Below are 26,971 nucleotides of genomic sequence, written 5' to 3' on the forward strand. Positions count from 1 at the left end.
CTCACTCTGTCCCCCCTGCTCTCTCACTCTGTCCCCCCCGCTCTCTCACTCTATCCCCCCGCTCTCTCACTCTGTCCCTCCTGCTCTCTCACTCTGTCCCCCCTACTCTCTCACTCTATCCCCCCGCTCTCTCACTCTATCCCCCCCGCTCTCTCACTCTATCCCCCCGCTCTCTCACTCTGTCCCTCCTGCTCTCTCACTCTGTCCCCCCTACTCTCTCACTCTATTCCCTCCGCTCTCTCACTCTATCCCCCCGCTCTCTCATTCTATCCTCCTTGCTCTCACTCTATTCCCTCCGCTCTCTCACTCTATCCCCCCTGCTCTCTCACTCTGTCCCCCCCTGCTCTCTCACTCTGTCCCCCCCTGCTCTCTCACTCTGTCCCCCCTGCTCTCTCACTCTGTCCCCCCTGCTCTCTCACTCTGTCCCCCCTGCTCTCTCACTCTATCCCCCCCCTGCTCTCTCACTCTATCCCCCCTGCTCTCTCACTCTGTCCCCCCGCTCTCTCACTCTGTCCCCCCTGCTCTCTCACTCTGTCCCCCCTGCTCTCTCACTCTGTCCCCCTCCTCTCTCACTCTGTCCCCCCTCCTCTCTCACTCTGTCCCCCCTCCTCTCTCACTCTGTCCCCCCTCCTCTCTCACTCTGTCCCCCCTCCTCTCTCACTCTGTCCCCCCTGCTCTCTCACTCTATCCCCCCTGCTCTCTCACTATATTCCCTCCGCTCTCTCACTCTATCCCCCCTGCTCTCTCACTCTATCCCCCCTGCTCTCTCACTCTATCCCCCCCGCTCCCTCACTCTGTCCCCCCTCCTCTCTCACACTATCCCCCCTCCTCTCTCACACTATCCCCCCGCTCTCTCACTCTATCCCCCCCCGCTCTCTCACTCTATCCCCCCCGCTCTCTCACTCTATCCCCCCCGCTCTCTCACTCTATCCCCCCCGCTCTCTCACTCTATCCCCCCTGCTCTCTCACTCTATCCCCCCCTGCTCTCTCACTCTATCCCCCCCTGCTCTCTCACTCTATCCCCCCCTGCTCTCTCACTCTGTCCCCCCTCCTCTCTCACTCTGTCCCCCCTCCTCTCTCACTCTGTCCCCCTCGCTCTCTCACTCTATCCCCCCCGCTCTCTCACTCTGTCCCCCCCGCTCTCTCACTCTGTCCCCCCTGCTCTCTCACTCTGTCCCCCCTGCTCTCTCACTCTGTCCCCCCTGCTCTCTCACTCTTTCCCCCCTGCTCTCTCACTCTGTCCCCCCTGCTCTCTCACTCTGTCCCCCCCGCTCTCTCACTCTATCCCCCCCGCTCTCTCACTCTATCCCCCCGCTCTCTCATTCTATCCTCCTTGCTCTCACTCTATCCCCCCTGCTCTCTCACTCTATCCCCCCTGCTCTCTCACTCTATCCCCCCTGCTCTCTCACTCTGTCCTCCCTGCTCTCTCACTCTGTCCCCCCCGCTCTCTCACTCTGTCCCCCCCGCTCTCTCACTCTGTCCCCCCCGCTCTCTCACTCTATCCCCCCGCTCTCTCACTCTGTCCCTCCTGCTCTCTCACTCTGTCCCCCCTACTCTCTCACTCTATCCCCCTGCTCTCTCACTCTATCCCCCCCGCTCTCTCACTCTATCCCCCCGCTCTCTCACTCTATCCCCCCCGCTCTCTCACTCTATCCCCCCCGCTCTCTCACTCTATCCCCCCTGCTCTCTCACTCTGTCCCCCCTCCTCTCTCACTCTATCCCCCCTGCTCTCTCACTCTATCCCCCCCGCTCTCTCACTCTATCCCCCCCGCTCTCTCACTCTATCCCCCCCGCTCTCTCACTCTATCCCCCCTGCTCTCTCACTCTGTCCCCCCTACTCTCTCACTCTATCCCCCCCGCTCTCTCACTCTATCCCCCCCGCTCTCTCACTCTATCCCCCCGCTCTCTCACTCTATCCCCCCCGCTCTCTCACTCTATCCCCTCCGCTCTCTCACTCTATCCCCCCTGCTCTCTCACTCTGTCCCCCCTCCTCTCTCACTCTATCCCCCCTGCTCTCTCACTCTATCCCCCCCGCTCTCTCACTCTGTCCCCCCTCCTCTCTCACTCTGTACCCCTCCCCTGTCCCAGTCCAGAATTCCACCTGCCCTCTCACTCTATCCCTCTCTGTGTCCAGAATGCTACCTATCGGTCTATAGAGCACTGTTTTAAAGTTTGTGAATGATATGAAATGCTGTGAACTGTGAGGAAGCCATCGACAGGTTGTCAGAGCATGGAGGGTAGGTCACAGATGAAGTTCAGTGCAGAGACCCGATGGATTTGTGGTTTGAAGAAATATGGAAAGACAATATCCAATATTGGGTACAGTTCTAAGGGACTGTGGGTGCACAGGGATCTGGGTGTATATATTCACAGATAGTTAAAGATTCTGTTCCCAGAGCCACCTGATGAAGGAGCGTCGCTCCGAAAGCTAGTGCTTCCAAATGAACCTGTTGGACTATAACCTGGTGTGATGTGATTTTTAACTTTGTCCACCCCAGTCCAACACCAGCACCTCCAAGTCATGGTGGATATTTAAGGCTGAGATTAATAGATTCTGGATCAGGTTGGGGATTGAGGGTCATGGGGAAAGGGCGGGAAAGTGAGAGTGAGGAATGTTGGATCAGCCATGATCCTATTGAATGGTGGGGCAAACTACTGGAGTTTACTCCACCATTCAATAGGATCATGGCTAACCCTGTTCCTTTTTGTTCTGGGTGTAAAGCAGGGGCAGATTGAAATACAGGGGCTCTAGAAAGGGAATCCTTGTCGTGTGGAAACAGACCATTTGGCCCAGCAAGTCTGGACAGGATGGGCTGAACAGCCTACTGCAATGACTCTGGCTGTCAATCACCCGGCAGTGACCCCGCCCCCAGTGAAGCACAGGAACATGTCAATCACCGAGCTCTGACCACGCCCCGGGGGACGTACAGAGCCAAGTCAATCACCCAGCTCTGAACCCGTTCCCAGTGACGTGCGACGTCATGTCAATCACATCGCTGTTAGCCCGCCACCAGTGACGCTCCGCGTGTTGACTGTGACCCCGCCCCTGCACACGCATGCCAATCAGATTGAGCTGACGTGTCCGCGCTCCGGCTGAGGGGCGGGGCTTGTCCGCGGGTAAAGTTCAGGGGCGCGCTGACGTCACGCGGGCGGCTCGAGCTCGGCCAAGATGGCGGCGGTGGAGCTGAGGCTGAGGTGAAGCGGGTCCTGGGCTTTAGGGTTTTCCTTTGAGTGTGTTGTCCGTAGGTCCCGGGGGGAGGGGCGAATATAGGGAGAGAGACCTGAACCTCGCTCCTTCGGCGTGGGGACACGGTCTTGTGTGTTATCAGAGGTTTCTAATGGAGCCGGGCTCAGGGGGAGCAGGATTTCCTGCCGCCAGGTTAGCAACAGGAGCGGCCTGGAGGCGGCAGGCCCCGCCCCCTCCTCTACAGACAGGCCCCGCCCCCTCCTCTACAGACAGGCCCCGCCCCCTCCTCTACAGACAGGCCCCGCCCCCTCCTCTACAGACAGGCCCCGCCCCCTCCTCTACAGACAGGCCCCGCCCCCTCCTCTACAGACAGGCCCCCGCCCCCTCCTCTACAGACAGGCCCCCGCCCCCTCCTCTACAGACAGGCCCCGCCCCCACCTCTACAGACAGGCCCCCGCCCCCACCTCTACAGACAGGCCCCCGCCCCCTCCTCTACAGACAGGCCCCCGCCCCCTCCTCTACAGACAGGCCCCCGCCCCCTCCTCTACAGACAGGCCCCCGCCCCCTCCTCTACAGACAGGCCCCCGCCCCCTCCTCTACAGACAGGCCCCCGCCCCCTCCTCTACAGACAGGCCCCCGCCCCCTCCTCTACAGACAGGCCCCGCCCCCTCCTCTACAGACAGGCCCCGCCCCCTCCTCCACAGACAGGCCCCTCCCCCTCAGACAGGCCCCTTCCCCACAGGCAGACCCTCATCCCCACCCCCCATAGGCAGACCCCCCCATCTCCACCCCCACAGACAGATCCCCACTCCCACCCCCTCCCTCACAGACAGGCCCCCATCCCCTCCCTCACAGACAGGCCCCCAACCCCAATGGCAGACCCCCATCCCCTCCCCCACAGGCAAACCTCCGTCCCCACCCCCATCACCACTCTCTTCTCCATCCCCTCCTCCACAGGCAGGCCCCCCCCATCCCCTCCCCGACAGGCAGGCCCCCCCCCCCATCCCCTCCCCCACAGGCAGACCCCCACCCGCTCCCCAATCCCCACTTCCACAGACAGACCCTGACCCTCACTTCCCCACCCCCACAGGCAGTCCCCATCCCCCACCCCCCCATCCCACAGACAGTCCCCATCCCCCACCCCCCCACCCCACAGACAGTCCCCATTCCCCACCCCCCCATCCCACAGACAGTCCCCATTCCCCACCCCCCCATCCCACAGACAGTCCCCATTCCCCACCCCCCCATCCCACAGACAGTCCCCATTCCCCATCCCACAGACAGTCCCCATTCCCCATCCCCCCCATCCCACAGACAGTCCCCATTCCCCACCCCCCATCCCACAGACAGACCCCCCTATTCCCAATCTCCACCCCCATGGACAGAAGCCATACCCCCCCTGCCGTCTTCACCCATAGACAGACCTCCACCACTCCAAATGGACCCCTCAATCCCTATCCTGCAGACCCCACTAACTCCCCTTCACCCACAGATAGACCCCCACTCCGCATGAACCGCCCACAGATGACTTCCTCTTCACCCCCAGCTCAACCCATTTATTCTCCTCCTCCCTAACTCCCCTCACCATCCCCATTACCTCACACTACCTCTCAACTCCTATTCCCCTGCCTGTGAATCCAGCTTCCTAATCAACATGATGGCTCAGTGGTTAGCACTGCTGCCATACAGCGCCTGGAACCTGAGTTCAATTCCAGCCTTGGGCAGCTGTGTGGAAGTTGCACATTCTCCCTGCGTCTGTGTGGGTTTTTCCTCCCATAGTCCAAAAATGTGCAGGTTAGATAAATTGGTCAATGTAAATTGTCCATAGTGTTCAGGTATGTGTAGATTAGGTGCATTAGTTGGGAGTAAATGTAGAGTAATAAGATAGGGGAATGGATCTGGGTGAGTTACTCTTCAGGGGGTCGGTGAGGACACATTGGGTCAAATGGCCTGTTTCCACATTGTAGTGATTCTATGATAAAACATAATCTGATCGTTTACGCCTTGAACTAGAGGTGTGAAAATTGACTGCTGTGTTTTCCAAATAACGACTGATTATGAGAAACACTTTTTAAAAAATGTTGAGGTTTTAAATAGTAATTTGTGGGGAGGGGGAAGTACTTTCAACTTATGATAATGCTGTACACCTCTAATTTTGATGTGTTTGTGACTGGCTTATCAGATTTGACCCTGTTGGATGTGGTGATTTGTACATTGATGTAGCATTGACTCTGGTATTTGTGAGTACAGTGTTCCAAACTCTAGGTGTGTGAGGAGTCATTGGTGGGTGTCTTACACTTGATCAGTTAGTTAATAAATAGGTTCACTTACTGTCTCTCTTTCCAGTGTGCGATGGATAGTCCTAACTTGGGTGGCTCTTCATATCACTACAATAGAAGCTGTGGACAGAAGTAACTTTAAAACCTGTGAACAAAGTGCATTCTGCAAGTAAGTGTTCACAAAATACAAGGGTCAAAATCTTTCTCGATCCATGTCCTTTGTCTCCAAGAGTTTTGTCTTTTATGTTTTAGAAGCTGTAAAATTGATGCAAATGGGTTTTACTTTAAACTTGTAGGCTGAGCGAGTCGAATAATGAGTATTAACATGAGGGCACCTTTCGTGTATTAGTTCATAGACTGGTGAACTTGTTTGATTTAACCTGATTTGATTTATTATTGTCACACGTATCTAGGTACAGTCAAAAGTCTTGTTTTGTGTGTAGTACAGGCAGATCATAACATACGAAGTGCGTTAGGATAATAGAACTGAGCGAGGATTACAATGTTACAGCTGCAGAGAAGGTGCACCAAGAGCAAGATCAACATTCAGTTTAAAATTGAGGGGTCCATCCATAAGTATAACAGTGGGGAAGAAGCTGTTCTTGTATCAGTTGGTCCGTGTGGTTAAGCTTTTGTATCTTCTGCCCAATGGCAGAGATTGGAAGAGATTATGACCAGAGTGAGAGGGGTCTTTGGCAATGGCTGCCTTTCTGAGGCAGTGGGAAACACAAATAGTCAATGGATGGAAGACTAGATTGCGTGATAGACTGGGCTGTGTTCTCAACTCTGTCGTTTCTTTTGGTCCTGGGCAGAGGACCAAGCCATACCAAACTGTGATGCATCCAGATAAAATGGTGCCTTTCTGCAAAAATTGGTAAGAGTCTTTATGGAAATACTGCATTTCCAAAGCTGCCCGAGGAAGTAGAGACATTGCTGTGCATTCTTGATTGTAGCATCAACGTGGATAGACCAGGTGATCCTAGGAACTTGACGCTCGCACCCGTCTCCACCATCTCCAACGATATAGACAGTGACATACCATCCACCTTACTTCCTGAAGTTAATGACCAGCCCTTTTGTTTTGGTGATGTTGAGGGTGAGCTTGTTCTCTTGACACCACACCACCAAGCACTCTGTCTCAGGCTTACAACGATGGTGTCGTCAGCGAACCTGTGGATGGAGTTAGGACAGTGTTTGCCCACACAGCCATGGATGTATAAGGAGTATAGTAAGGGGTTGGGTACACAGCCTGTGGGGCGCTGGTGTTGAAGGTTATCATGGGGGTGCTGGTGTTGAAGGTTATCATGAGGGAGCTGGTGTTGCCTATTCTCACTGTTCGTGGGGCTGTGTATCAGGAAGTCGAAGATCCAGTTGCTGAGGTTGAAGCAGAGACCTGGTCTCGGAGTTTGGAGATTAGTTTGGAATGATGGTGTTTAAGGAGGAGCTGTAGTCAGTAAGTCTGAGACATTCCAGGGATGAGTGCAGGGGCTGGAAGATGGTGTCGGCCATGGACCTTTCTGACTGGAGGTGAATTGCAAGGGATTGAGGCAGGCTGGAAGGCTGGAGTTGATGTGAGCTCTGACTAACCTCTGGAAGCACTCCCATAATGTTGGAGGTCAGAGCCACTGAGCTGGAGTCATTGAGGCATGCTGCATGAGGGTTTTTTGGGACCAGGATGATGGTGGTCTTTTTGAAGCAGGAGGGGACGTCAGGCCATAGTCAGGAGGGGTGAAAGATGTCAGCGAATACTCCTGCATCATCTTGCATTTTGACAGTGTCTTTTTGTTTTGTAAACCTTCATGTGTGTCACTCCATATCTTTGTAATGTCCAACTTTGCCTTCCTAAACCTGTCTGCACCTCTCTCTTTAAAGATGCTTCTTAAAACCAATGCCATTGACTGAGTTGTGGAATACCTTTCTTTGATACATCGTGAGCAGCATTTCTGTCCGATTTATACTCCAGTGAAGCACTGTTGAAAAGTGTTGTGTGTGGATTAGATGTGCTTAGTTACCTATCCATAAGGAAAAGCAGCTGGCTATATGTCACCTGGGACCTGCAAATGCTCACTCCTGAGCCAGGTTAGAGAAATTCCTGACGAGCTAGATTTCAGTGCCTGGAATCATGTATTTCTGTGTCTGTCTGGATTGAGTATAGGAGTTAGGAGGTCTTGTTGCGGCTGTACAGGACATTGGTTAGGCCACTTTTGGAATATTGCGTGCAATTCTGGTCTCCTTCTTGTAGGAAGAATGTTGTAAAACTTGAAATGGTTCAGAAAAGATTTACAAGGATGTTGCCAGGGTTGGAGGATTTGAGCTACAGGAAGAGGCTGAACAGGCTGGGGCTGTTTTCCCTGGAGCGTTGGAGGCTGAGAGGTGACCTTATAGAGACTTATGAAATCATGAGGGGCATGGTTAGGGTAAATAGTCAAGGTGTTTTCCCTGGGGTGGGGGTGTCCAGAAGTAGAGGGCATAGGTTTAGGAAGAGAGGGGACAGATTTTAAAAGAACCTAAGAGGAAACTTTTTCACACAGAGGGTGGTGCGTGTATGGAATGAGCTGCCAGAGGAAGTGGTGGAGGCTGGTACAGATACAACATTTAAAAGGCATTTGGATGGATATATGAATAGAAAGGGCGCTTAGAGGGATATGGGCCAGGTGCTGGCAAAAGGGACTAGATAAATTTCAGATATCTGGTCAGCATGGCCGAGTTGGATTGAAAGGTCTGTATCTGTGCTGTACATCTCTATGATTCTGGGCTCCACAATGTAGAGATGCTGGTGTTGGACTGGGATGGACAAAGTTGAAAATCCACACCACACCAGATTATGGTCCAACAGTTTATTTGAAAGCCTGTAATTCCAATTGAACCTGCTGGACAATATCCTGGTGTTATGTCATAAAGATGTACAGCATGGAAACAGACCCTTCGGTCCAACCAGATATCCCAACTCCATCTAGTCCCACCTGCCAGCACCCGGCCCATATCCCTCCAAACCCTTCCTATTCATATACCCATCCAAATGCCTCTTAAATATTGCAATTGTACCAGCCTCCACCACTTTCTCTGGCACGTACACCCTCTGCGTGAAAAAGTTGCTTCTTAGGTCCCTTTTATATCTTTCCCCTCTCACCCTAAACCTATGCCCTCTAGTTCTGGACTACCTGACCCCAGAGAAAAGACTTTGTCTATTTACCCTGTCCAAGCCCCTCATAATTTTGTAAACCTCTATAAGGTCACCCCTCAGCCTCCGACGCTCCAGGGAAAACAGCCCCAGCCTGTTCAGCCTCTCCCTGTAGCTCAGACCCTCCAACCCTGGTAACATCCTTATAAATCTTTTCTGAACCCTTTCAAGCTTCACAACATCTTTCCGATAGGAAGGAGACCAGAATTGCACGCAATATTCCAACAGTGGCCTAACCAATGTCCTGTACAGACGCAACAAGACCTCCCAACTCATGTACTCAATACTCTGACCAATAAAGGAAAGCATACCAAACGCTGCCTTCTACACTATCCTATCTACCGGCAACTCCACTTTCATGTGATTTATAATTCTGTGCTCCATCTGTGAGCCAGTTTGCTTTGAGCTGTTGCTGCACCCACCACTTGGCTGAAAAGAGTTTTATTTCAGAACAATTGGACTGAGATGCAAACTGTCCGATGACTGCAATTATTCTTTCCCAGGCGACAGAGGAATATTAAACCGGAGAATTCTCCCTATCGCGCTCTGCTCAACTCATTAGATGTGACCCATGAAAGTGTGAAGCTGCAGCTGATTAATGAAGTGAATAAGGTGAGTGGTCTTGTGTCTTTGGGAGTGGGGTGAGAATTTTATTTCTGTAGTGAGCTGTTGTGCTCTGGAATGCACTGATTGATATCAAAGAGCCAGCATGGAAATAATGGGCAGATTGGTTGTCTCCTGTGCTGTGGTTTAGAAGCATTTGGGAATCGAGGTGAATATTTTAGCTGAGACTCTGTTGACTGTTGGGATCCCACCTCCAGCTGAAGGGAACACAACCCCTGAAGCCAGCTCTAAATCTCTCCATCCAAAGCCCCAGTCCCTGTCCTCACAGGGAGTCAGGTACCACGTTTGTTCTTCTCCAGGGCATTTCAGCTTGGGCTACCCATCCTCCATGGTCAGTTCTCCGCAACCTTCCTGATTTCCGTTCAGCTGTTGTCATCAAACAGCGAGCAGAGCTGGGAATGGCGGAGTGTCCAACCTGGAACAAATGGGAGGAGAAAGTGTGCCTACCTGAGAACTGCTCTTGGCCAAGCCCACTTACATTTAACTCTTTTGCTGCTACTGCTGGAGCTGAACCTCAACATCAGCATCACAATGTTGGCCACAGCCAGACAGAGAGCTAAACAAGTGGGAGGGGAGGGGAGGGGAGGGGAGGGGTGGGGTGGGGTGGACATTACTGTGGAGCCTGTTTATCCAACTCCAACCAGGAGTGACAGAGATGTGAATCCTTGCATCTTTCACAGGTTCCACTTCTACTTGAAGTATATGGTCTGCAAGGGAATATGACCAGGATTAAAATTAATGAATTAAATCCACTGAAAACAAGATATGAAGTTCGGGACGTGTTAGTGCAAGAGCCACCTACTGTACCGTAAGTTGCTAGACTTGTTTCCGTTCCTTACTCCACAGTATTCCGATACGTATGCTCCTTTTTGTGAAGCTGTTGAAGGAATTGAGGTACCTATTTATTGATGCTACACAAGAATGTGAATTTTAAACTGATGGTTAGTTTCGGGAATTAAATCAACATGGGGTCGAATGCAGTTCTGAGGCAGGGTCGCTCTCCCTGTAACATTAACCCTGATTTCTCTCCACAGATACTGTCAGACATGGTGAGCTTTTCCAGCCATTTCTGTTTCAGTATGGGGTCAAGTACAGGGAACTCTTTTAATCAGAAACTAAAATTTCCTCAACACCATCCCCATCAAACACTCCCAGGACGGGATTAGATGCAGAGTAAAGCTATCTCTCCTCTCTCAAGCAGAAAGTCACAAACTATACTGTCCCCATAAGCAGCTACAGTGCAGAGTTAGGTACAGAGTGAAGCTCTGTGTACACTGTCCCAATCAAACATTTGCAGGACAGGAACAACACAATGTTAGCTAAGAGTAAAGCTCCTTCTACCCTTTTAAACTGAAGTTGAAGCTCCCTTAAGAGTTTTAAGCTGAACACTGAACTTAAACTGTCCCGCCAAACACTGAGAGGACAGGGATAACAGTGGACCAGGTACAGAGTAAAGCTTTCTTTACTCTTCTAGATTGAAAATAACAATAACTAAACCCAGTCTGCAACAAACCATACCAGGCGAGGTATAACATGGGGGTAAAGATGCAGAGGAAACCTACTCCTATCCTTTTAAACTGAAGTTAAAGCTCTCTCAACACTGTCCCCATCAAATCCTCCCAGGACAGAGATAGCACAGGATTAGGGAGAATAAAGAGTTTTTTAATAATGTTTTCCCACCTTGCATTCTGGAACAGCTGTCTGGTGGTTTGCTCGAATATTTTGAGACCATGGAATGGAGGTGTTGGTGTTGGACTGGGTGGGTAAAATCAGAAGTTACCAGGTTATGGTCCAATGGGTTTATTTTGAGATTGCAAGCTTTCGGAGTGCTACTTCCTTGTCAGGAGAAGTCACTTCCTGTTGAACTGTAACCTGGTGTCGTGTGACTTCTGACCAGATTGTTAATAGATTTTAAATCAGACCATCCTGCATAAAGGTAATGGATGTGTTTTCTGGCTTTCAGCTTAACAGTTGTAGGCAGGGATGAAGACAGTGTGGAACTGGGCTTTGAAAACAAGTTGTACAAAGTGATCATCACCTCCAAGCCGTTCAGAATGGACATCATGACTGGGAATGAGCTGCTGCTGAGTATCAACTCGCGGGGGCTGATGGTGTTTGAGCACTTACGACAAAGGAAGGACTCGTGAGTACTCACTCAGCTGCCTCAGTTACAGAATTACAACTCCAGGGTGTGAAAAATTCACCAACTATTTCCCAGTGTCCCTCTTTCCTGTCCCTGAGTTGACTGAAATGAAGGATGTTTACTTGCAGATTTCTTTTATTTCTGCTTCTGTAAAAATATTAATTATTTGACCCAACGGTATAGAATGTGCAGTTATTATCATCTGTTTCAGTTATAACTTCCTGCAAGTCTCTTATTGGTTTGTCATTGTCCAACTTGTTACCTAACTGTTTTAGTAACTCCTCCCTTGTTCCCCTCCAAGTTGAATGTCATCCTGAGTCAGCACCATATTGTTGTTCCTTCACTGTTGCTGGGTCTGAATCTAGAACACCCTCCATAATAGCCCTCTGACCGTACCTTCCAAACATACAAATTAGGAGCAGAGAAAGCCCTTAAATATTCAATAAGATCATGGTCAATTCCACATTCTCATTTAAACTAATAACCTTTGATTCTCTTAACAAGAATGTATTCCCTGAGCCAAACACTCTGAATGCTGGAGATCTGAAACAAACACAAAGTGCTACAGAAATTCTGTTAATGCTTCAGTTTTGAAGAAGTCATATCAGGCCCGAAATGTTGACTGTTTCTTATCTCCATGGACGATGCAACACCTGCTGAGTTTCTGCAGAACTTGTAGATTTAAAAGCCTAGCCCACTCCTGTCTTTTAAAATAAAATCTATAAGTCCCCCCCCTCTTCTGAGGTAGAGTTCCAAACACTCTCAACTCAGAGGAAAAAAAATTCTCCTGATCTCCATCCTGAAAGAGCCATCCCCACAGATATAACTTACTCCCTTAGCCTTGGACTGACCCACGAGGAAACATTATTTCCATATCCAACCATTTGGAGTCTATGGGCACTTTAATCAAGGCGCCCCACCTCAGCCCCCAACTCATGTTTCTAATGTTAAAGCCCAGTCTGTCCAACCTTTCTTCATAATACCAGCCACCCACTCCAGGCATCAATCTTTGCTGAACTTACTCCAATGTGTTCCTTCTTTCCTTGAAAGCTGCTCAGTATTTGAGATCTGGTCTCACTAATGCCCTGTATTACTGAAGGACAACATCTTCCTTTTGTGTTCAGTACTTCTCATAACAAAGGTTAACACCCGACTGATCACCTCACTTACTTCCTGCATCTCTGCCTCATGGACTGGGATTGTTCAAGTAGACAGCTCACTGCCACCACCTTAAGGGACAAATCAGGAAGGGCCATAAACACTGGCCGTGCCACTGATGCCTCGATCTTGAGAATAAATTGTTTTTTAAAATTGCTGCTTTTAGTCTTGTCATTCAGTCCAGCCAATGGGTGCCAGTGTTCATCTGTATCAACACCCTCTTCCATGGTCCTTTCTCCTGTGTCCGGTCTCATCTTGAATGTTGATGTTTGCCTGTATTTCCACCTCAACCTGGGAGTGGACTCCTGTCTCGGTCGAAAGCGGGTTGTACCCTCTGTTCTGAAATATCTTACGTTTTGGCCCTGTATCCATTTTCCCCTTGTTTTAGACACCACAGTTACTGGGAGCAGTCTCTACTCTCTGCCATCTGACTCCTATCATAGCTGCCCCATGGTTGTTTGTTCAGACTAAGCAGCAGCCCTCGTGAGTCCATTATTGCAGCTGGCAAGCTCTACGTTCCCTCATCCTCTATAGCGTGAAGCTTGCAGTCCCATCCAGGTTTTTGTGGCCTATGAAATAGGAGTGGTGGGAGGCCGTTCAGCCCCTCTCGTGTTCTGCTGGATCATGGCTGATCTAATTGTGCTCTCAGCACCAGATTCTCCCCGCTTCCCCCTCACACACACTCCCTTCCTTTGTCCATCTATCTTGACCTTGAATGTATATTCAATGATCCTGAGTCCACTGTTCACAGGAGATGTGTGTTCCACAGCCTGCCCGAGTGAAAAACCTCCTTCCAACATCTCATCTTAAATGAGGAGCCCCTTTTGAAAGCATGTCCCTTACTCCACGAGGAGAAGCCATCTCTCAGCATCCACCAAGTCAATCCTCTCAGGGTGTCCTATCTCTCAGTAAGAACTGCATTCATTCTCCCAAATTCTGATGGATGCAGATCCAGCATTTCCTTGTGAGATAATCTTCCGTTTTGGGTATCAGGCAGGTGGGATCTCTAAACTGCTCACACATTTTATAGTTTCCTCTAATTAACCTGTCCAGTGATTGTTATGGCACACCTTTGGGGTAATTGGACTTGAACACTAACCCTGAAGTAGGGACGCTGCCATTGATCCACTGTTACTGCAATATGACCTTTCTTCAATAAGCAGTCGCCCATGATCTTGTCTTTTCTTTTAATATCCTCTTGTGATATCTCTGAGTTTTTGGTCCCCTGTGCTGATCACCCTCCTGCTCCAGGTAGCTGAGACTCTGTTTTCTCCTGACTCTGTGAACCACTTTGGGATATTTGATAACATTCTAGAAATACATGATGTTGCTGTTTCCCTTGCAGCTCTTTGGTTGCCGTGTAGAAGCAGGGCTGTTCCCTCTGCAATTGATGGATTTTTCTCACCCACTTTTCTCCAAATAGCTCTGCTGTTTTGTTGTGTTTTTGAATGTCTTCTGTGTATAGTTTTGTTATTGGGGAAGGGGTCTGCTGGTCTTTCTCTCTCTTTCAGCTATTGCAGTTTTCCCAATCATGAGATCTGTTCAACTCCTACTTGGGCTTTCTTCCCAAGTCTGTACTGATGATCAGCCAATGACTGCAGCCTGGGGTATGCAGTAGGCATGGCATTCCTGGCTTCCCTGCTGGACAGCTCAGATGTTACATGTGACCCAGAGAGGACTTGCCTGAGATGTTTGGAGATCCTGCTGTCATCAGCCATTTGATGTATTCACTGGGGCCAGGTAGCAGAGGACTACTGCTGTCCAGAGACCCTCCCATCACTCTGAGGGGAATCTGCTTCAGCGATCTGTTTTAACTGTCAAGCTCCTTGTGAGTAGTTCCCTTCACATAGCTGTCCCAGTGTCATGGTTTGGCAGTTGGTTTGACCATTCGAGCTGGGGAGTCTCGCGCGCTCTCTCTCTCTCTCTCTATCGCGCTCGCTCTCTCTCTCTCTATCGCGCTCGCTCTCTCTCTCTCGCGCTCGCTCTCTCGCGCGTTTTCTCTCTCTCTCTCTCTCTCTCTGTCTCTCTCTCTCCGCGCATGAGTGAGAGCACGCGCCTCTCTCTCTCTCTCTCTCTCTCTCGCGCTCTCTCTCTGGCGCACACTCGCTCTGTGTCTCACGGGCGCACGCTCGCCCGCCCTGTCTCTCTCTCTCGCGCGCTCTCTGTCTGGCTCCCCTGCTTTCAGTGTTGGGTATAATGGGTGCCAATAGCTGTGGTGTGCAGGAGATAGGCAGATTTCTTCCCTTGTTGTGTGCCTGCTGGTAAAGATTGTATAAGCTCTTGGTGTTTTACTGTCTGAACAACGACAACTGAAACTCATTTTGTTTTTTATTTGTTATTTTATTCCATTTTGTTTCTCCCCACCCCTCCCACCTCTTTGCAACTTCCACCCCCTCAGTTACACGGAAAAAATTAGTAGCACAGTCGGTAGCATGTGGAGTAAAATCAAGAACGTGTTCATTAGGTAAATGCTGCACCAACGCTGTCTTTTTAGTCCTGTTTGTGCACCTAATGATACTAATGCTTGGGGTTGCAACGATATTAAAGCAGAGGGGAGATCAGAATCTCTCTGCACACCACACTGATGTGAAAACATAGACCTGATCAATGGATAAAACATCGATCCAATCCCAAACTTCCCCAGCGAGCTTAACTCCTACGGCTCTGTGCAGTGTTCCAAGATGAGAGACTCTATTCAGGGTGCCCTCTGCTAAGCTGCTGTGGAGTTATTAACTGATCACTGTGATCTCTCTCTTATCAGAGAATCGACAGCAGGCCCAGGCAGGAGGTGAGGTGGATTCTGTGGTAGAGATACTCATGAGATACAGCGCCCCTGAACCTTGTACCTCCCTGGCTGTGCTAAACTCTGCACCTGTTGCATCCCCTTCATCACCAGTGCATGCACGCTTCTGTTCTGGCTTTTTGCTTATGGCGAAGGGACTGAGTAAAGCCTCAAGCAGCTTTGAATATGCCCTTGTAAACTTTGGTATGAAAGTACCATCAGTGGGTGTCTGCTGGCTGCCCAGTGTGGAATGCTTGGAGTTGGAGGATGAGCAGTCAGGTTAGCCATGTCTCTGTAGATTCATTCATTCGTGTAATGTTCTCACTTGGCAGGAGAAGCTTGCTTGAACACCAGAGTGTGGTGATGAATTGCAGGGACGTTGTCACAGTGATGGTTGTAGCTTTTTGTAGGATCACCTCCCACTCCGGAGTTGAGAGCCACCATGCAGACTAATCCAATCTGTCTCTGGTGTTTGTTGCTGGCCCTGGAATGTCAGCTTTCTCTACAAAATAACCTGGCTTCTGCCTTCTGTAGAAGACGGCTTTGAGAGAGACCTTTGTTAACCAAGACCAATCCTAATGGGGCTGATTTAATCTCCCCAACCTCATGACAGGCCGTTCAGATGCAGCAGTGTACCTGCTGAGTTGGTCTGTTTAAGTCAATGAGGTGGGTGAGGTTGTAAACGTCCTCCCCTCTGTCCTGAGAGGCCGTAGGATCCCTGCTGGGAAGGGAGATATCACGTTTCCACCATCCCGTCCCAGGGACCGAGTCAAGTGGTTGGTTCATAACATCACCAAGTTGAGCACCGTTAACCTGTTACATTGGTTTCTCCGTTCGCCGAGGTGGGAATTTGTGTTGCAGACGTTTCGTCCCCTGTCTAGGTGACATCCTCAGTGCTTGGGAGCTTCCTGTGAAGCGCTTCTGTGCTGTTTCCTCCGGCATTTATAGTGGTTTGTCTCTGCCGCTTCCGGTTGTCAGTTCCAGCGGTCCGTTGCAGTGGCCGGTATATTGGGTCCAGGTCGATGTGCTTATTGATTGAATCTGGATGAGTGCCATGCCTGTAGGAATTCCCTGGCAGTTCTCAGCTGGAACCAATATACCCACGCACACTGCATCTGACACCAGTCTGCCTGCCTGTACCCCTTCTGTGTTCACACTCTGCCTGCACCAGCTCTGACTGATGCGTGTGCACACATTCACACGCTGTCCTTTACCCCCATCCTCAAATACACACGTGCATGCACACACAGACAGACACACACTGCACATAGGCCCTCCAACATACACAGCACGCCCTGTCCCCAAGTACACTCCACACAAGGGCCCTCCAACGCACAGCATGCTCTGTCCATAATCTCCTCCCCAAATACACGCATACACCCACCCCCACCCCCACATGGTGTCCCTGGCCCCCTCCCCAAATACACGCACCTGCACACACCCAAAATACAGACAGGCACACGTCACACATGGGCCCTCCAACACTCTCAAGCTGAACTTGGCCCCCTCCCCAAATACATGCACCTACATGCACTGTCCCTGGCCACTCACCGAATACACGCATGTGCACACGCAGACAGGCACATGCTTCATTCAGCCCTCCAACCCTCTGGCCCCTGTGTTCCCTCTGACTAACCAGAGAGATTTATCTGACACTGTTGCGGGGCGCAGTGTTGAGTTATTAAATGTTAACAGGTAAAAGGAGGGGGCCTCTGGAGCCACAGGATATAACCTGGAGAAGAGGTGAGCAGGTGTTTTCCACGACCTGACACTTTGACTCTTCATCCTGTTTGAATTGAGTGTAAGTGAACATGTCCACCTAGACAGGGCCGTGCCCCGCTCCTAGCCTAGAGCTTGCTGACTGCTTTAGCTTTTGCATTAGTTTTCACTCCCAGCTCATTCTGCCCAACCGTTCGGTGTTCCTGCTGCTGTCACATCACAGCTAGTTCATTACCACTTGCTTGTCCCTTTTTATTCTGACTTTTCATCTTGTTAATCTGTCTTTGGTGGGACTAATGCATTTGTTTCTGCCCCTTGCTAATCTGTGTTTGCTGCTGGCTGACATACAGCATTAGTCCTGAAAGCTGTGAGCCAGTTTATTGCTTCCCCTGCACCGCCTGCTCATTGATCTTTATTCTCCCACTGTCTCCCCTTGCCCTGACTCCAAAGGTACTGTCTGATTGTCATGGTGCCCCTAGGTACGCCGAGTGGGCTAGCTTCAGCAGTAGCCAGCTTTCCCGCTTCCTGGGTTGTTGAAAAGGGGTGAATGGAAGCACTGGGTGATCTGTTCCCTGGCTGGGCCTGAGCTGGTAATGTGACAGTGGGTCAGTCAGTGGTAAAACCCTGTTCCTCTTCAATCTTCCTTGTTCTGGGTTCAGTTCAGCTGCACTTGGCATCTGTTGCTCAGGCACACGCACAGACACACCATAACTAAGCCCTATATAAAGTTATCGCTGCAGCCCTAATGTTAAAAATGGGAGTCTTGATGTTCTGTGACATGTGTTATTTAGAGCGAGCACTGTCCTGCGATGCCGTGTGGTTTCCGGAGTGGGTGTGATCCAATCGGATGAAATGACCCCCTCAGAGCTCAGTTTAAAGATGGCCTAGTGCAGTCCATAGTGAATCCATTGGCTCAAAGCCTACGACACCCAGGGTAATTATATCAAACACATCCAATGGTTTGCTGCACATTTTACAGAGTGTAACCTTCTAATATTCTGAGGCATGGTGTGTTGAAGGTATGAGAGCACTTTAACACTTAGTTCTACTGAGCTGCATGTGCCCCACCATTGCTTCATCACTGTGTTTGCTAGTGCAGGGTCTGAGGCTGCACTTGGCCTTAGCACAGAGACTGAGACAGGAGAAGAGGTGTCTACAGTGAGATTAGTTGGAAGGGTGTCCCAGTCAGTGATTGATCGTATGTGTTAGGCCATGCAATCAGCTTACTGCATGGGACCCCAGTAACCAGATGAGATGCAGAGGGTGTTCTCCTCCACAATGTGTGAAGATGCTGTGAGATGAGTCCTGAAATTTAACTTGTCTCTTGCAAAGTTTTGAACTTAATCCTGTACTGCTTTACCACTTTTCTCCCCCTTTGAAAGGGCATGACATTTTGAGGTTTGAATTTACAGATAGATGTCTCCTAAGATTCCTCACGTCCATGTGCCCAGCCACAGGAAGGGCAGAGGTGTATGTAAGCACTGAGCTTAACTTCCTGGTTTGGGGCAAGTTTTCAGGTTAACTTTTCCGGTGCTGTCTGATGCTAGTCTCTTAAATGTTCTGTGCAAGGCTTTGTGGCAAACATTTTGTGGAGTTTCTGTAAGCTGCAATGTGCCCAACGTGGGAGGGGTTTGGTGAAACCTACAGGACAGCCACCAGCATTCCCATAACTGGCTGTGTTACTGAACCAGATCTGCAGGAGTTTGTGATGAAGACACAGTGAGCTCACATTTCTGATTGGACCAAGACTGGAGGAGCTCTTTGTGAGCTTTTGAAATGGATTCTTGGGAAGATTCTGTAGCTCTTGCAGCACAGGTGGTGCCATAAACCCGGAATTCTGGAGCAGCCTGGAGTGCTGCTCTTCCACATTGCAGTCTCCCCTCGAGTATGAAGGAAGGTGTGGCTTGTGGGAATATTGACAAGGGCCGTGGCTGGTCAGCAATGGAACTGGAGCAGGAGCCGAGAATGGGAATCGTGAGCTTGTGCGGTCAGAGGATATTGTTGTAATGAGGTATTAAAAAGCACCCGAGCATTTCTGCAACAAGAAGGCAGTGTTCTCTGTACACACACTGTACCACACGTCTCTGCAGTGCCCAGTTCCCCCCTCTTCTGTCAGTTCAACTCCAATATTATTCAGGGGCTTCGTTCTCTCTCTCTCGCACACACTGAACCAACCTGAGGGGAAGTGAAAGGAGATTGAACCGGATCGGTGAGGGGTTTGGGTGCAGTCAGTGTGATCCTGTTCCCAGCAGCAGGAAGGTCAGCCACCCCCAGACGGACACAGATTGAACAGCATAGTTTTGGTGATACATGCTCAATAGGATGAAGGGCCTGCTCTGTGTTTTGTGATTCTGAGGAGAATGTTTTAATGGAGGCAGCGAGCTGTTGTGATCTGGGATGCACTGCCTGAAACTGCAGTGGGAGCAGGTTCAAAAGGAGGCAATGGTGATCAGAGAAATGGTAGGTCAGAATACATTCACCAAATCTGGAGCTGGGAAAGGAGCACTGGTGGTTGGGTTCGAGATGGGTGGGTGGGACCAATCAGAGAGCTCCCTCGTGGTCTGACTTGATATTGCTGAACAGGCCAGGGAGGGGGAGGAGGTATATCTCTGATTTGATATCGCTGAATGGGGCGGGGGGTGAGGAGGTATATCTCTGATATCGCTGGACAGGGTGGGGACGGGGGAGGAGGTGTATGGGTGGTTTGATATCGCTGGGCGGGGAGGGGGTGGGGAGGGGGTGTATGGGTGGTTTGGTATCGCTGGGCGGGGAGGGGGTGGGGAGGGGGTGGGGTGGGGGAGGGGGTGTATGGGTGGTTTGGTATCGCTGGGCGGGGAGGGGGTGGGGAGGAGGTGTATGGGTGGTTTGATATCGCTGGGCGGGGAGGGGGACGGGGGAGGGGGTGGGGGAGGGGGTGTATGGGTGGTTTGATATCGCTGGGCGGGGAGGGGGTGGGGAGGGGGTGGGGAGGAGGTGTATGGGTGGTTTGATATCGCTGGGCGGGGAGGGGGACGGGGGAGGGGGTGGGGGAGGGGGTGTATGGGTGGTTTGGTATCGCTGGGCGGGGAGGGGGTGGGGAGGAGGTGTATGGGTGGTTTGGTATCGCTGGGCGGGGAGGGGGTGGGGAGGGGGTGGGGAGGGGGTGTATGGGTGGTTTGATATCGCTGGGCGGGGAGGGGGTGGGGAGGAGGTGTATGGGTGGTTTGGTATCGCTGGGCGGGGAGGGGGTGGGGAGGAGGTGTATGGGTGGTTTGGTATCGCTGGGCGGGGAGGGGGTGGGGAGGGGGTGGGGAGGGGGTGTATGGGTGGTTTGATATCGCTGGGCGGGGAGGGGGTGGGGAGGGGGTGGGGGAGGGGGTGTATGGGTGGTTTGGTATCGCTGGGCGGGGGAGGGGGTGGGGGAGGGGGTGTATGGGTGGTTTGGTATCGCTGGGCGGGGGAGGGGGTGGGGGAGGGGGTGGGGAGGGGGTGTATGGGTGGTTTGGTATCGCTGGGCGGGGGAGGGGGGTGGGGGAGGGGGTGTATGGGTGGTTTGATATCGCTGGGCGGGGAGGGGGTGGGGAGGGGGTGGGGGAGGGGGTGTATGGGTGGTTTGATATCGCTGGGCGGGGAGGGGGGTGGGGAGGGGGTGGGGAGGGGGTGTATGGGTGGTTTGATATCGCTGGGCGGGGAGGGGGTGGGGAGGGGGTGGGGGAGGGGGTGTATGGGTGGTTTGATATCGCTGGGCGGGGAGGGGGTGGGGAGGGGGTGGGGAGGGGGTGGGGTGGGGGAGGGGGTGTATGGGTGGTTTGATATCGCTGGGCGGGGAGGGGGTGGGGAGGGGGTGGGGGAGGGGGTGTATGGGTGGTTTGATATCACTGGGCGGGGAGGGGGTGGGGAGGGGGCGGGGAGGGGGTGGGGTGGGGGAGGGGGTGTATGGGTGGTTTGGTATCGCTGGGTGGGGAGGGGGTGGGGAGGGGACGGGGGAGGGGGTGTATGGGTGGTTTGATATCGCTGGGCGGGGGAGGGGGTGGGGGAGGGGGTGTATGGGTGGTTTGGTATCGCTGGGTGGGGAGGGGGTGGGGAGGGGACGGGGAGGGGACGGGGGAGGGGGTGTATGGGTGGTTTGGTATCACTGGGCGGGGAGGGGGTGGGGAGGGGGCGGGGAGGGGGTGGGGTGGGGGAGGGGGTGTATGGGTGGTTTGGTATCGCTGGGTGGGGAGGGGGTGGGGAGGGGACGGGGGAGGGGGTGTATGGGTGGTTTGATATCGCTGGGCGGGGGAGGGGGTGGGGGAGGGGGTGTATGGGTGGTTTGGTATCGCTGGGCGGGGAGGGGGGTGGGGAGGGGGTGGGGTGGGGGAGGGGGTGTATGGGTGGTTTGGTATCGCTGGGCGGGGAGGGGGTGGGGAGGGGGTGTATGGGTGGTTTGATATCGCTGGGCGGGGAGGGGGTGGGGAGGGGGTGTATGGGTGGTTTGGTATCGCTGGGTGGGGAGGGGGTGGGGAGGGGACGGGGGAGGGGGTGTATGGGTGGTTTGATATCGCTGGGCGGGGGAGGGGGTGGGGGAGGGGGTGTATGGGTGGTTTGGTATCGCTGGGCGGGGAGGGGGTGGGGAGGGGACGGGGGAGGGGGTGTATGGGTGGTTTGGTATCGCTGGGCGGGACAGCTGGCGCTGGCGGAGGAGGTTTATTTCTCGTCACGGGTGTGTCTACTCTGAGACACAATCAACAGGCACATCCTAACGGCAGTAGGAACATCGTGGATCTATTCTGCCTTCATTGCAACATCTGCAAGAATTCGGAGTCACAGTGCACTCAACTGCAGCAGAGTTAAATGGTCAGGGTGTAGTGTTGAATTCCAAACCTGCACTCCTCTCACCTCCTTCTCACTGGTGCTGCTTGCTTTTGCTGTGAATTGCTAGTTACTTACTCAGTTTAGCAAAATGGTTGGCCTGAAAGTGCCTGTGGACTGTGAATTATGAACCAGCGATGATACAAGCCAGCTGAATATTGATTTGGATTGTTACCTGGTCTGTTTGACAATTATTAAAATGTCCATTCAGATAAGTTTCAGATTAAATTTCTTACTCACCTGCTTTGTCTTTTTCATCAGGGTCTGAAGCGATTCTCATGAATGTGGGCTGGAATGTATACGGCTGGCCCATGTAATGGGAACAGCATTGATTCAGTAGGTTCAGTCTCCCTCCCTGCTCTGTCACTTCAGAACCAAGTGCTCGGGCTTGGGTTCTCTGAGGTCTATGCCAAGGCCCAGCTTGAGGGTTTTGGTAAATTGTCAGAAAATGATCTGGCACTGTAGCCATGATCCTGAGCCCACTCTCTCTTCCCTCCTGTGGTGTTAGGTTCTGAAAACCTCAGACTTTGTCGCTGTGCATGTACAGGCTGCCATTCACTCTCGCTGTTTTGCTTGTGCGACCATTTGAGAGAATGGGATGCAGGAAAGGACGTTACTAGCTCCTTTCATGGAGCCTACAGTTTCGAATATCATACAAATTAGGAGTAGGCCACTCAGCCCCTCCAGGGCCTTTCAGTCCGGTTACTGCCTTGCATTGCCACCTACCCTGCTATCCCTGACACTCTCTGACTCACTAGTCAGTCAAGAATTTGTCACCCGCTGCCATCTGGTTAAAGCTGTCTCTGTGCTAGAAATCTGAGGAGACTGGGATGTGAGGGTGAGTGTAAAGCTGCAGGACTGTATCGTTTCACCTTCCTGTGTTTTAGTGAGGAGAAGGAAGAGGAGACTGTGGAGGATCAGGAGGTGAAGGGAGAGAATGAGGCTGCTGATGAAGGAACACCGGAGAAGGTAAGTGGCAGCTGCAGGATACTGTGTGTGCATGCGCGCGTGCCCATGCCCCTATGTGTCTAAGCATTGGTAAACATGTGCCCACGTTCCCATGGTAAATATGTGCAGAACAAGCTGTGCATACCTTCTGCTTTGCAGGAAATGACTTCTCCTAATGCCCTCTGCTGCCCAAGCAGGCACTTCCTACACAATCTCTACTACTTACAGGGAACTGAAACCCAGGGTATTCTGGAGAATTCACCCCCAAGCCCCTCCACACTGTCTATACCCCTTTCATACTGGAAGAGTCTAGTGCCTTTCTGTTGTCTTCATCCAGTATGATCCAGGGTTGGGGTTGGGGGGGTGCGACTCAGCAGTTAACACTGCTGCCTCAGTGCCAGGGACCCTAGTTCAATACAGCCTCATGTGACTGTGTGGAGTTTGCACATTCTCTCCCCTCCTGTTTGCGTGGGTTTCCTCCCACAATCCAAAGGTGTGCAGGTTAGAGTGGATTGGTCATACTAAATTGTCCTTCATACTAAATTGGTCATACTAAATTGTTCAGGCTAGGTGGATTAGCTATGGGAAATACAGGGATCAGTAAAGGAGGGTGAGTCTCAATGGGCCAAATAGGCTCTGTCAGCACTGTAGGGATTCTATCATCCCTGCCCTGGTCTGCTTTTGTCTAGGAGGTAAACCTTCATCATGCAGTGTAGCAGTTGACTGGTGAGAGCCAGACATTCTCAACTTCTGCACTTCAACATCTGTCCACATTCCCTGGTGTGTCAGTGAAGGCACTGTCCCATCTAGTTATGGTCTTGTAGATAGCTGTCAGGTTGACCTTACCTTGTGTCTGGGAGCTGAGAGATCATGTGCTGACACAGCAAGAATGTTCCTCTTTTAGATCTCTGGGGCCGATCCCTGCCTTATCCCAGCCCAACCTTTCAACTCGACACCGTCCTTATGATCTATCCTACTTGTCCACCTTCCTTCCTACCTATCCACTCCACCCTCCTCTCTCTGATCCATTGCCATTGCCCCCACCTTCATCTACCTATCTCACACTCCGCCACCTCTCCACCCCCTCGGCTCACAGCCTCATTCCTGATTAAGGGCTTTTCCTGCTCCTCAGCTGCTGTCTGACCTGCTGTGCTTTTCCAGCACCACACTCTCGGCTTGGGTCTCGGGGGCCATCAGTGTAAGAATCTGATCAGAAATACCAGAGAAACTTCCTCACTCAAAGTGGGTGGGCCTCACTCCCACAGCGCTGGTCAAGGTGAATAATGTCGATGTATGTTTGAAGGGGGAGGGGGGAAATGCAGGATACACAAGAGAGACAAGGGAATATGGTGGGGGTGGGATGAGAATGGGTAGAGTATAAATAACCGTGTGGATCTGATAGCAATTTGATATGTTTGGTATAATTGTATATTCCATTATCAGCCTGAAGATAAAGATTCCCAGAAGGAGAGTGAAGAGAAAGAGGACGAGTCTGCAATGTGGGAGGAAACGTTTAAAACTCACACTGACTCCAAACCCAATGGTAATGTTGTCAGGGGAACAGGCTTCAGTCCCATTACTGCCTGGTCACTGAGCAATACTCAGGCAGGGGTGAGGGCTCCCCTGACTTCAGGCTCATTTCTGTGATCAGGGAGTAAGCTGTACAAACACTTAATACAGCTGTATTAAGGTTCCAGGGCACGGGGTGGGTTAAGTGAAATATTGATTCCTTGATTGAGTTTACTACATTGTTCACGCCAGCACAATTTCCTTCAGGAATGGTGGTTTGTAACTTGACCTGGATATGTCTGAGGTACTAGGTCGGGTCCTAATTGACTTAGACAGCTAGACTGGGTCTGCAGCTGATGGTAATGGACTCCCTCACCAATCTGTCAGCTGCAGATGTCTCTGTCAACATGAGAGGATCGGTAAGGGTAAGCACCACACAATCCCTGTGGAGACAAATTTCCACAATCACCTTGAGAATACCCTCTATCGTGTTGTGTGGTTCTAACACTCTGCTAAATGGGGCACCATTAGTGGATACGGAAGTGTTCAAATGCAGCAAGATCTGGACAATATCCAGGGTTGGGCTGGCATGTGGCAAATAACATTGGTGCCACACAAAAGCCAGGCTCCACTAAGAGACAATCTAACCACTGCCCCTTGACATTTAATGATGTTACCTTCACTGAATCCCCCACTATCAACATCCTGGGGGATATTGTTGACCAGAAACTCAATTGGACTCCACATAAAGACATGGCTGCAAGGGCAGGTCAGAGGCTGGGAATCCTGCAGTGAGTAACTCCCCAAAGCCTGTCATCATATACAAGGCATGAGCATAATGGAGTACACACTCCAACAACACTCAACAAACGTGACACAGTCTAGGACAATGTAGCCCACTTGATTGCCCTCTCATCTACATTCATCTACCTTCCCCCTTCTACAAGATGCACTGCAGAAACTCCCCAAAGATTCTCAGACAGCACCTTCCAAACCCACGGCCACTTCCATCCAGAAGGACAAGGGGCAGCAGATAAATGGGAACACCATCCCCTGCAAGTTCCCCTTTGAGCTCCTCACCATCCCGACTTGGAAAGATGTCGCTGTTCCTTCAGTGTGGCTGGGTCAGAATCCTGGAATTCCCTCCCTAATGGCATTGTGGATCACCCCGTGGTAGGGACTGCAGCGTTCGAAAAGGCAGCTCACCACCAACTTTGCGAGGGCAGCTAGGAATGGGCAATAAGTGCTGGGCTGGACAATGACCCCCACACTCCACAATGGGTTTTAAAAACTGCAGCTGGGACACTTAACCCAGTGTCCAAAGCTATAGAAAAATGTGATGTCTGCAGGCGTTGGAAATCGGAGTAGAGAGAGTGTGGTGCTGGGAGAGCACAGCAGGTCAGGCAGCATCCGAGCAGCAGGACAATCAACGTTTCAGGCATAATCCTGATGAAGAAATTATGCCCAAAATGTCGATTCTCCTGCTCCTCAGATGCTGCCTGACCTGCTGTGCTCTCCCAGCACCACACTCTCTCTACTCCAAAGCTGTAGACTCAAGATTCGCCCAGAGACCAGAGAACATATTCCTGGGTCAGTGCACTGTCGGGAGAGTGGCCAGGTATTTTCCACATAATCGCGTCCGGTTTGGTGCTCCGATGATGACTGTTTGTCGGGGTGGACTGAGCTCGGTCTGGTTTGAGTGTACAGTGTTGATTCACACATGCTTATCTCTGCTTCAGGACCATCCTCTGTGGGCCTGGACTTCTCTCTCCCTGGTTTTGAACATGTTTATGGGATTCCTGAGCATGCTGACAGCCTGAAACTCAAGACCACAGAGTAAGTGCCAGCCACTGAGGCTGACCGAGAGTTCTTTTAAAGACTTTGTCTGTGCAGACTCTGGGAAACCAGCAGTGAGGCTTTTGCCTGTTGTCTGAACATTTGAGTAGAGGGTATAGGTTGGGTCAGGGAGTTGTTGAGGGATTCTCCTTATTTTACTGATTGTTCTCCCCAGTGATGAGGTCATTTCTATGGCTGTGCATTGAAGCTTGCTGTGTTTAAATTGGCTGCCTTTTTCCTTCGTTATCACAGTACCCACCGTTCAGATCCACTTCACAAAATGGCTGATTCTCACTACTCCCAGAAGGACTACAATTAGTTCAACATTTAATTCAAGGTGCAAAGTCCCTGACAGTCCCGACTGAGAATCTGGTTAACAGAGGACGCCAACAAGGGTCCAGTACTCAACAAATAAGTAAATTCTAATCACTAAGGAGTAGCTATGAACTATCAATACATGTTCTGATGGTTGAAACCATGTTTTAAACCCCAGACCATATGTAGACAAGCACAACATGTTCAATTCTGGTTTCTCTCCTATCGGAAGGATGTTGGGAAACTTGAAAGGGTTCAGAAAAGACTCTCCAGGATGTTGCTAGGGCTGGAGGGTTTGAGCTACAGGGAGAGGCTGAACAGGCTGGGGCTGTTATCCCTGGAGCGTCGGAGGCTGAGAGGTGACCTTATAGAGGTTTATAAAATCATGAGGGAGTCATGGATAGGGTGAACAGACAAGGTCTTTTCTCTGAGGTGGGGGAGTCCAGAACTTGAGGGCATA

General features: G+C 51.4%; 1 protein-coding gene across 1 annotated transcript in view; it reads left to right on the forward strand.

Annotated features, from left to right (window-relative positions):
* The first annotated feature begins 3,084 nt into the window (after nt 1-3,084).
* The window catches only part of LOC140457144 (neutral alpha-glucosidase AB-like), a 36,300-nt gene continuing 12,413 nt past the window's right edge, over nt 3,085-26,971 (forward strand). The window contains 9 exon segments of the mRNA XM_072551180.1: nt 3,085-3,195; nt 5,534-5,635; nt 9,151-9,259; nt 9,952-10,079; nt 11,235-11,414; nt 14,971-15,036; nt 22,791-22,872; nt 24,295-24,394; nt 26,100-26,196. Of these exon segments, the coding sequence (XP_072407281.1) occupies nt 3,170-3,195; nt 5,534-5,635; nt 9,151-9,259; nt 9,952-10,079; nt 11,235-11,414; nt 14,971-15,036; nt 22,791-22,872; nt 24,295-24,394; nt 26,100-26,196 (890 nt within the window). The 5' untranslated portion in view covers nt 3,085-3,169.

This window comes from Chiloscyllium punctatum, chromosome 31, assembly GCF_047496795.1.
Source record: "Chiloscyllium punctatum isolate Juve2018m chromosome 31, sChiPun1.3, whole genome shotgun sequence".
NCBI classification, from domain to species: Eukaryota; Metazoa; Chordata; class Chondrichthyes; order Orectolobiformes; family Hemiscylliidae; genus Chiloscyllium; species Chiloscyllium punctatum.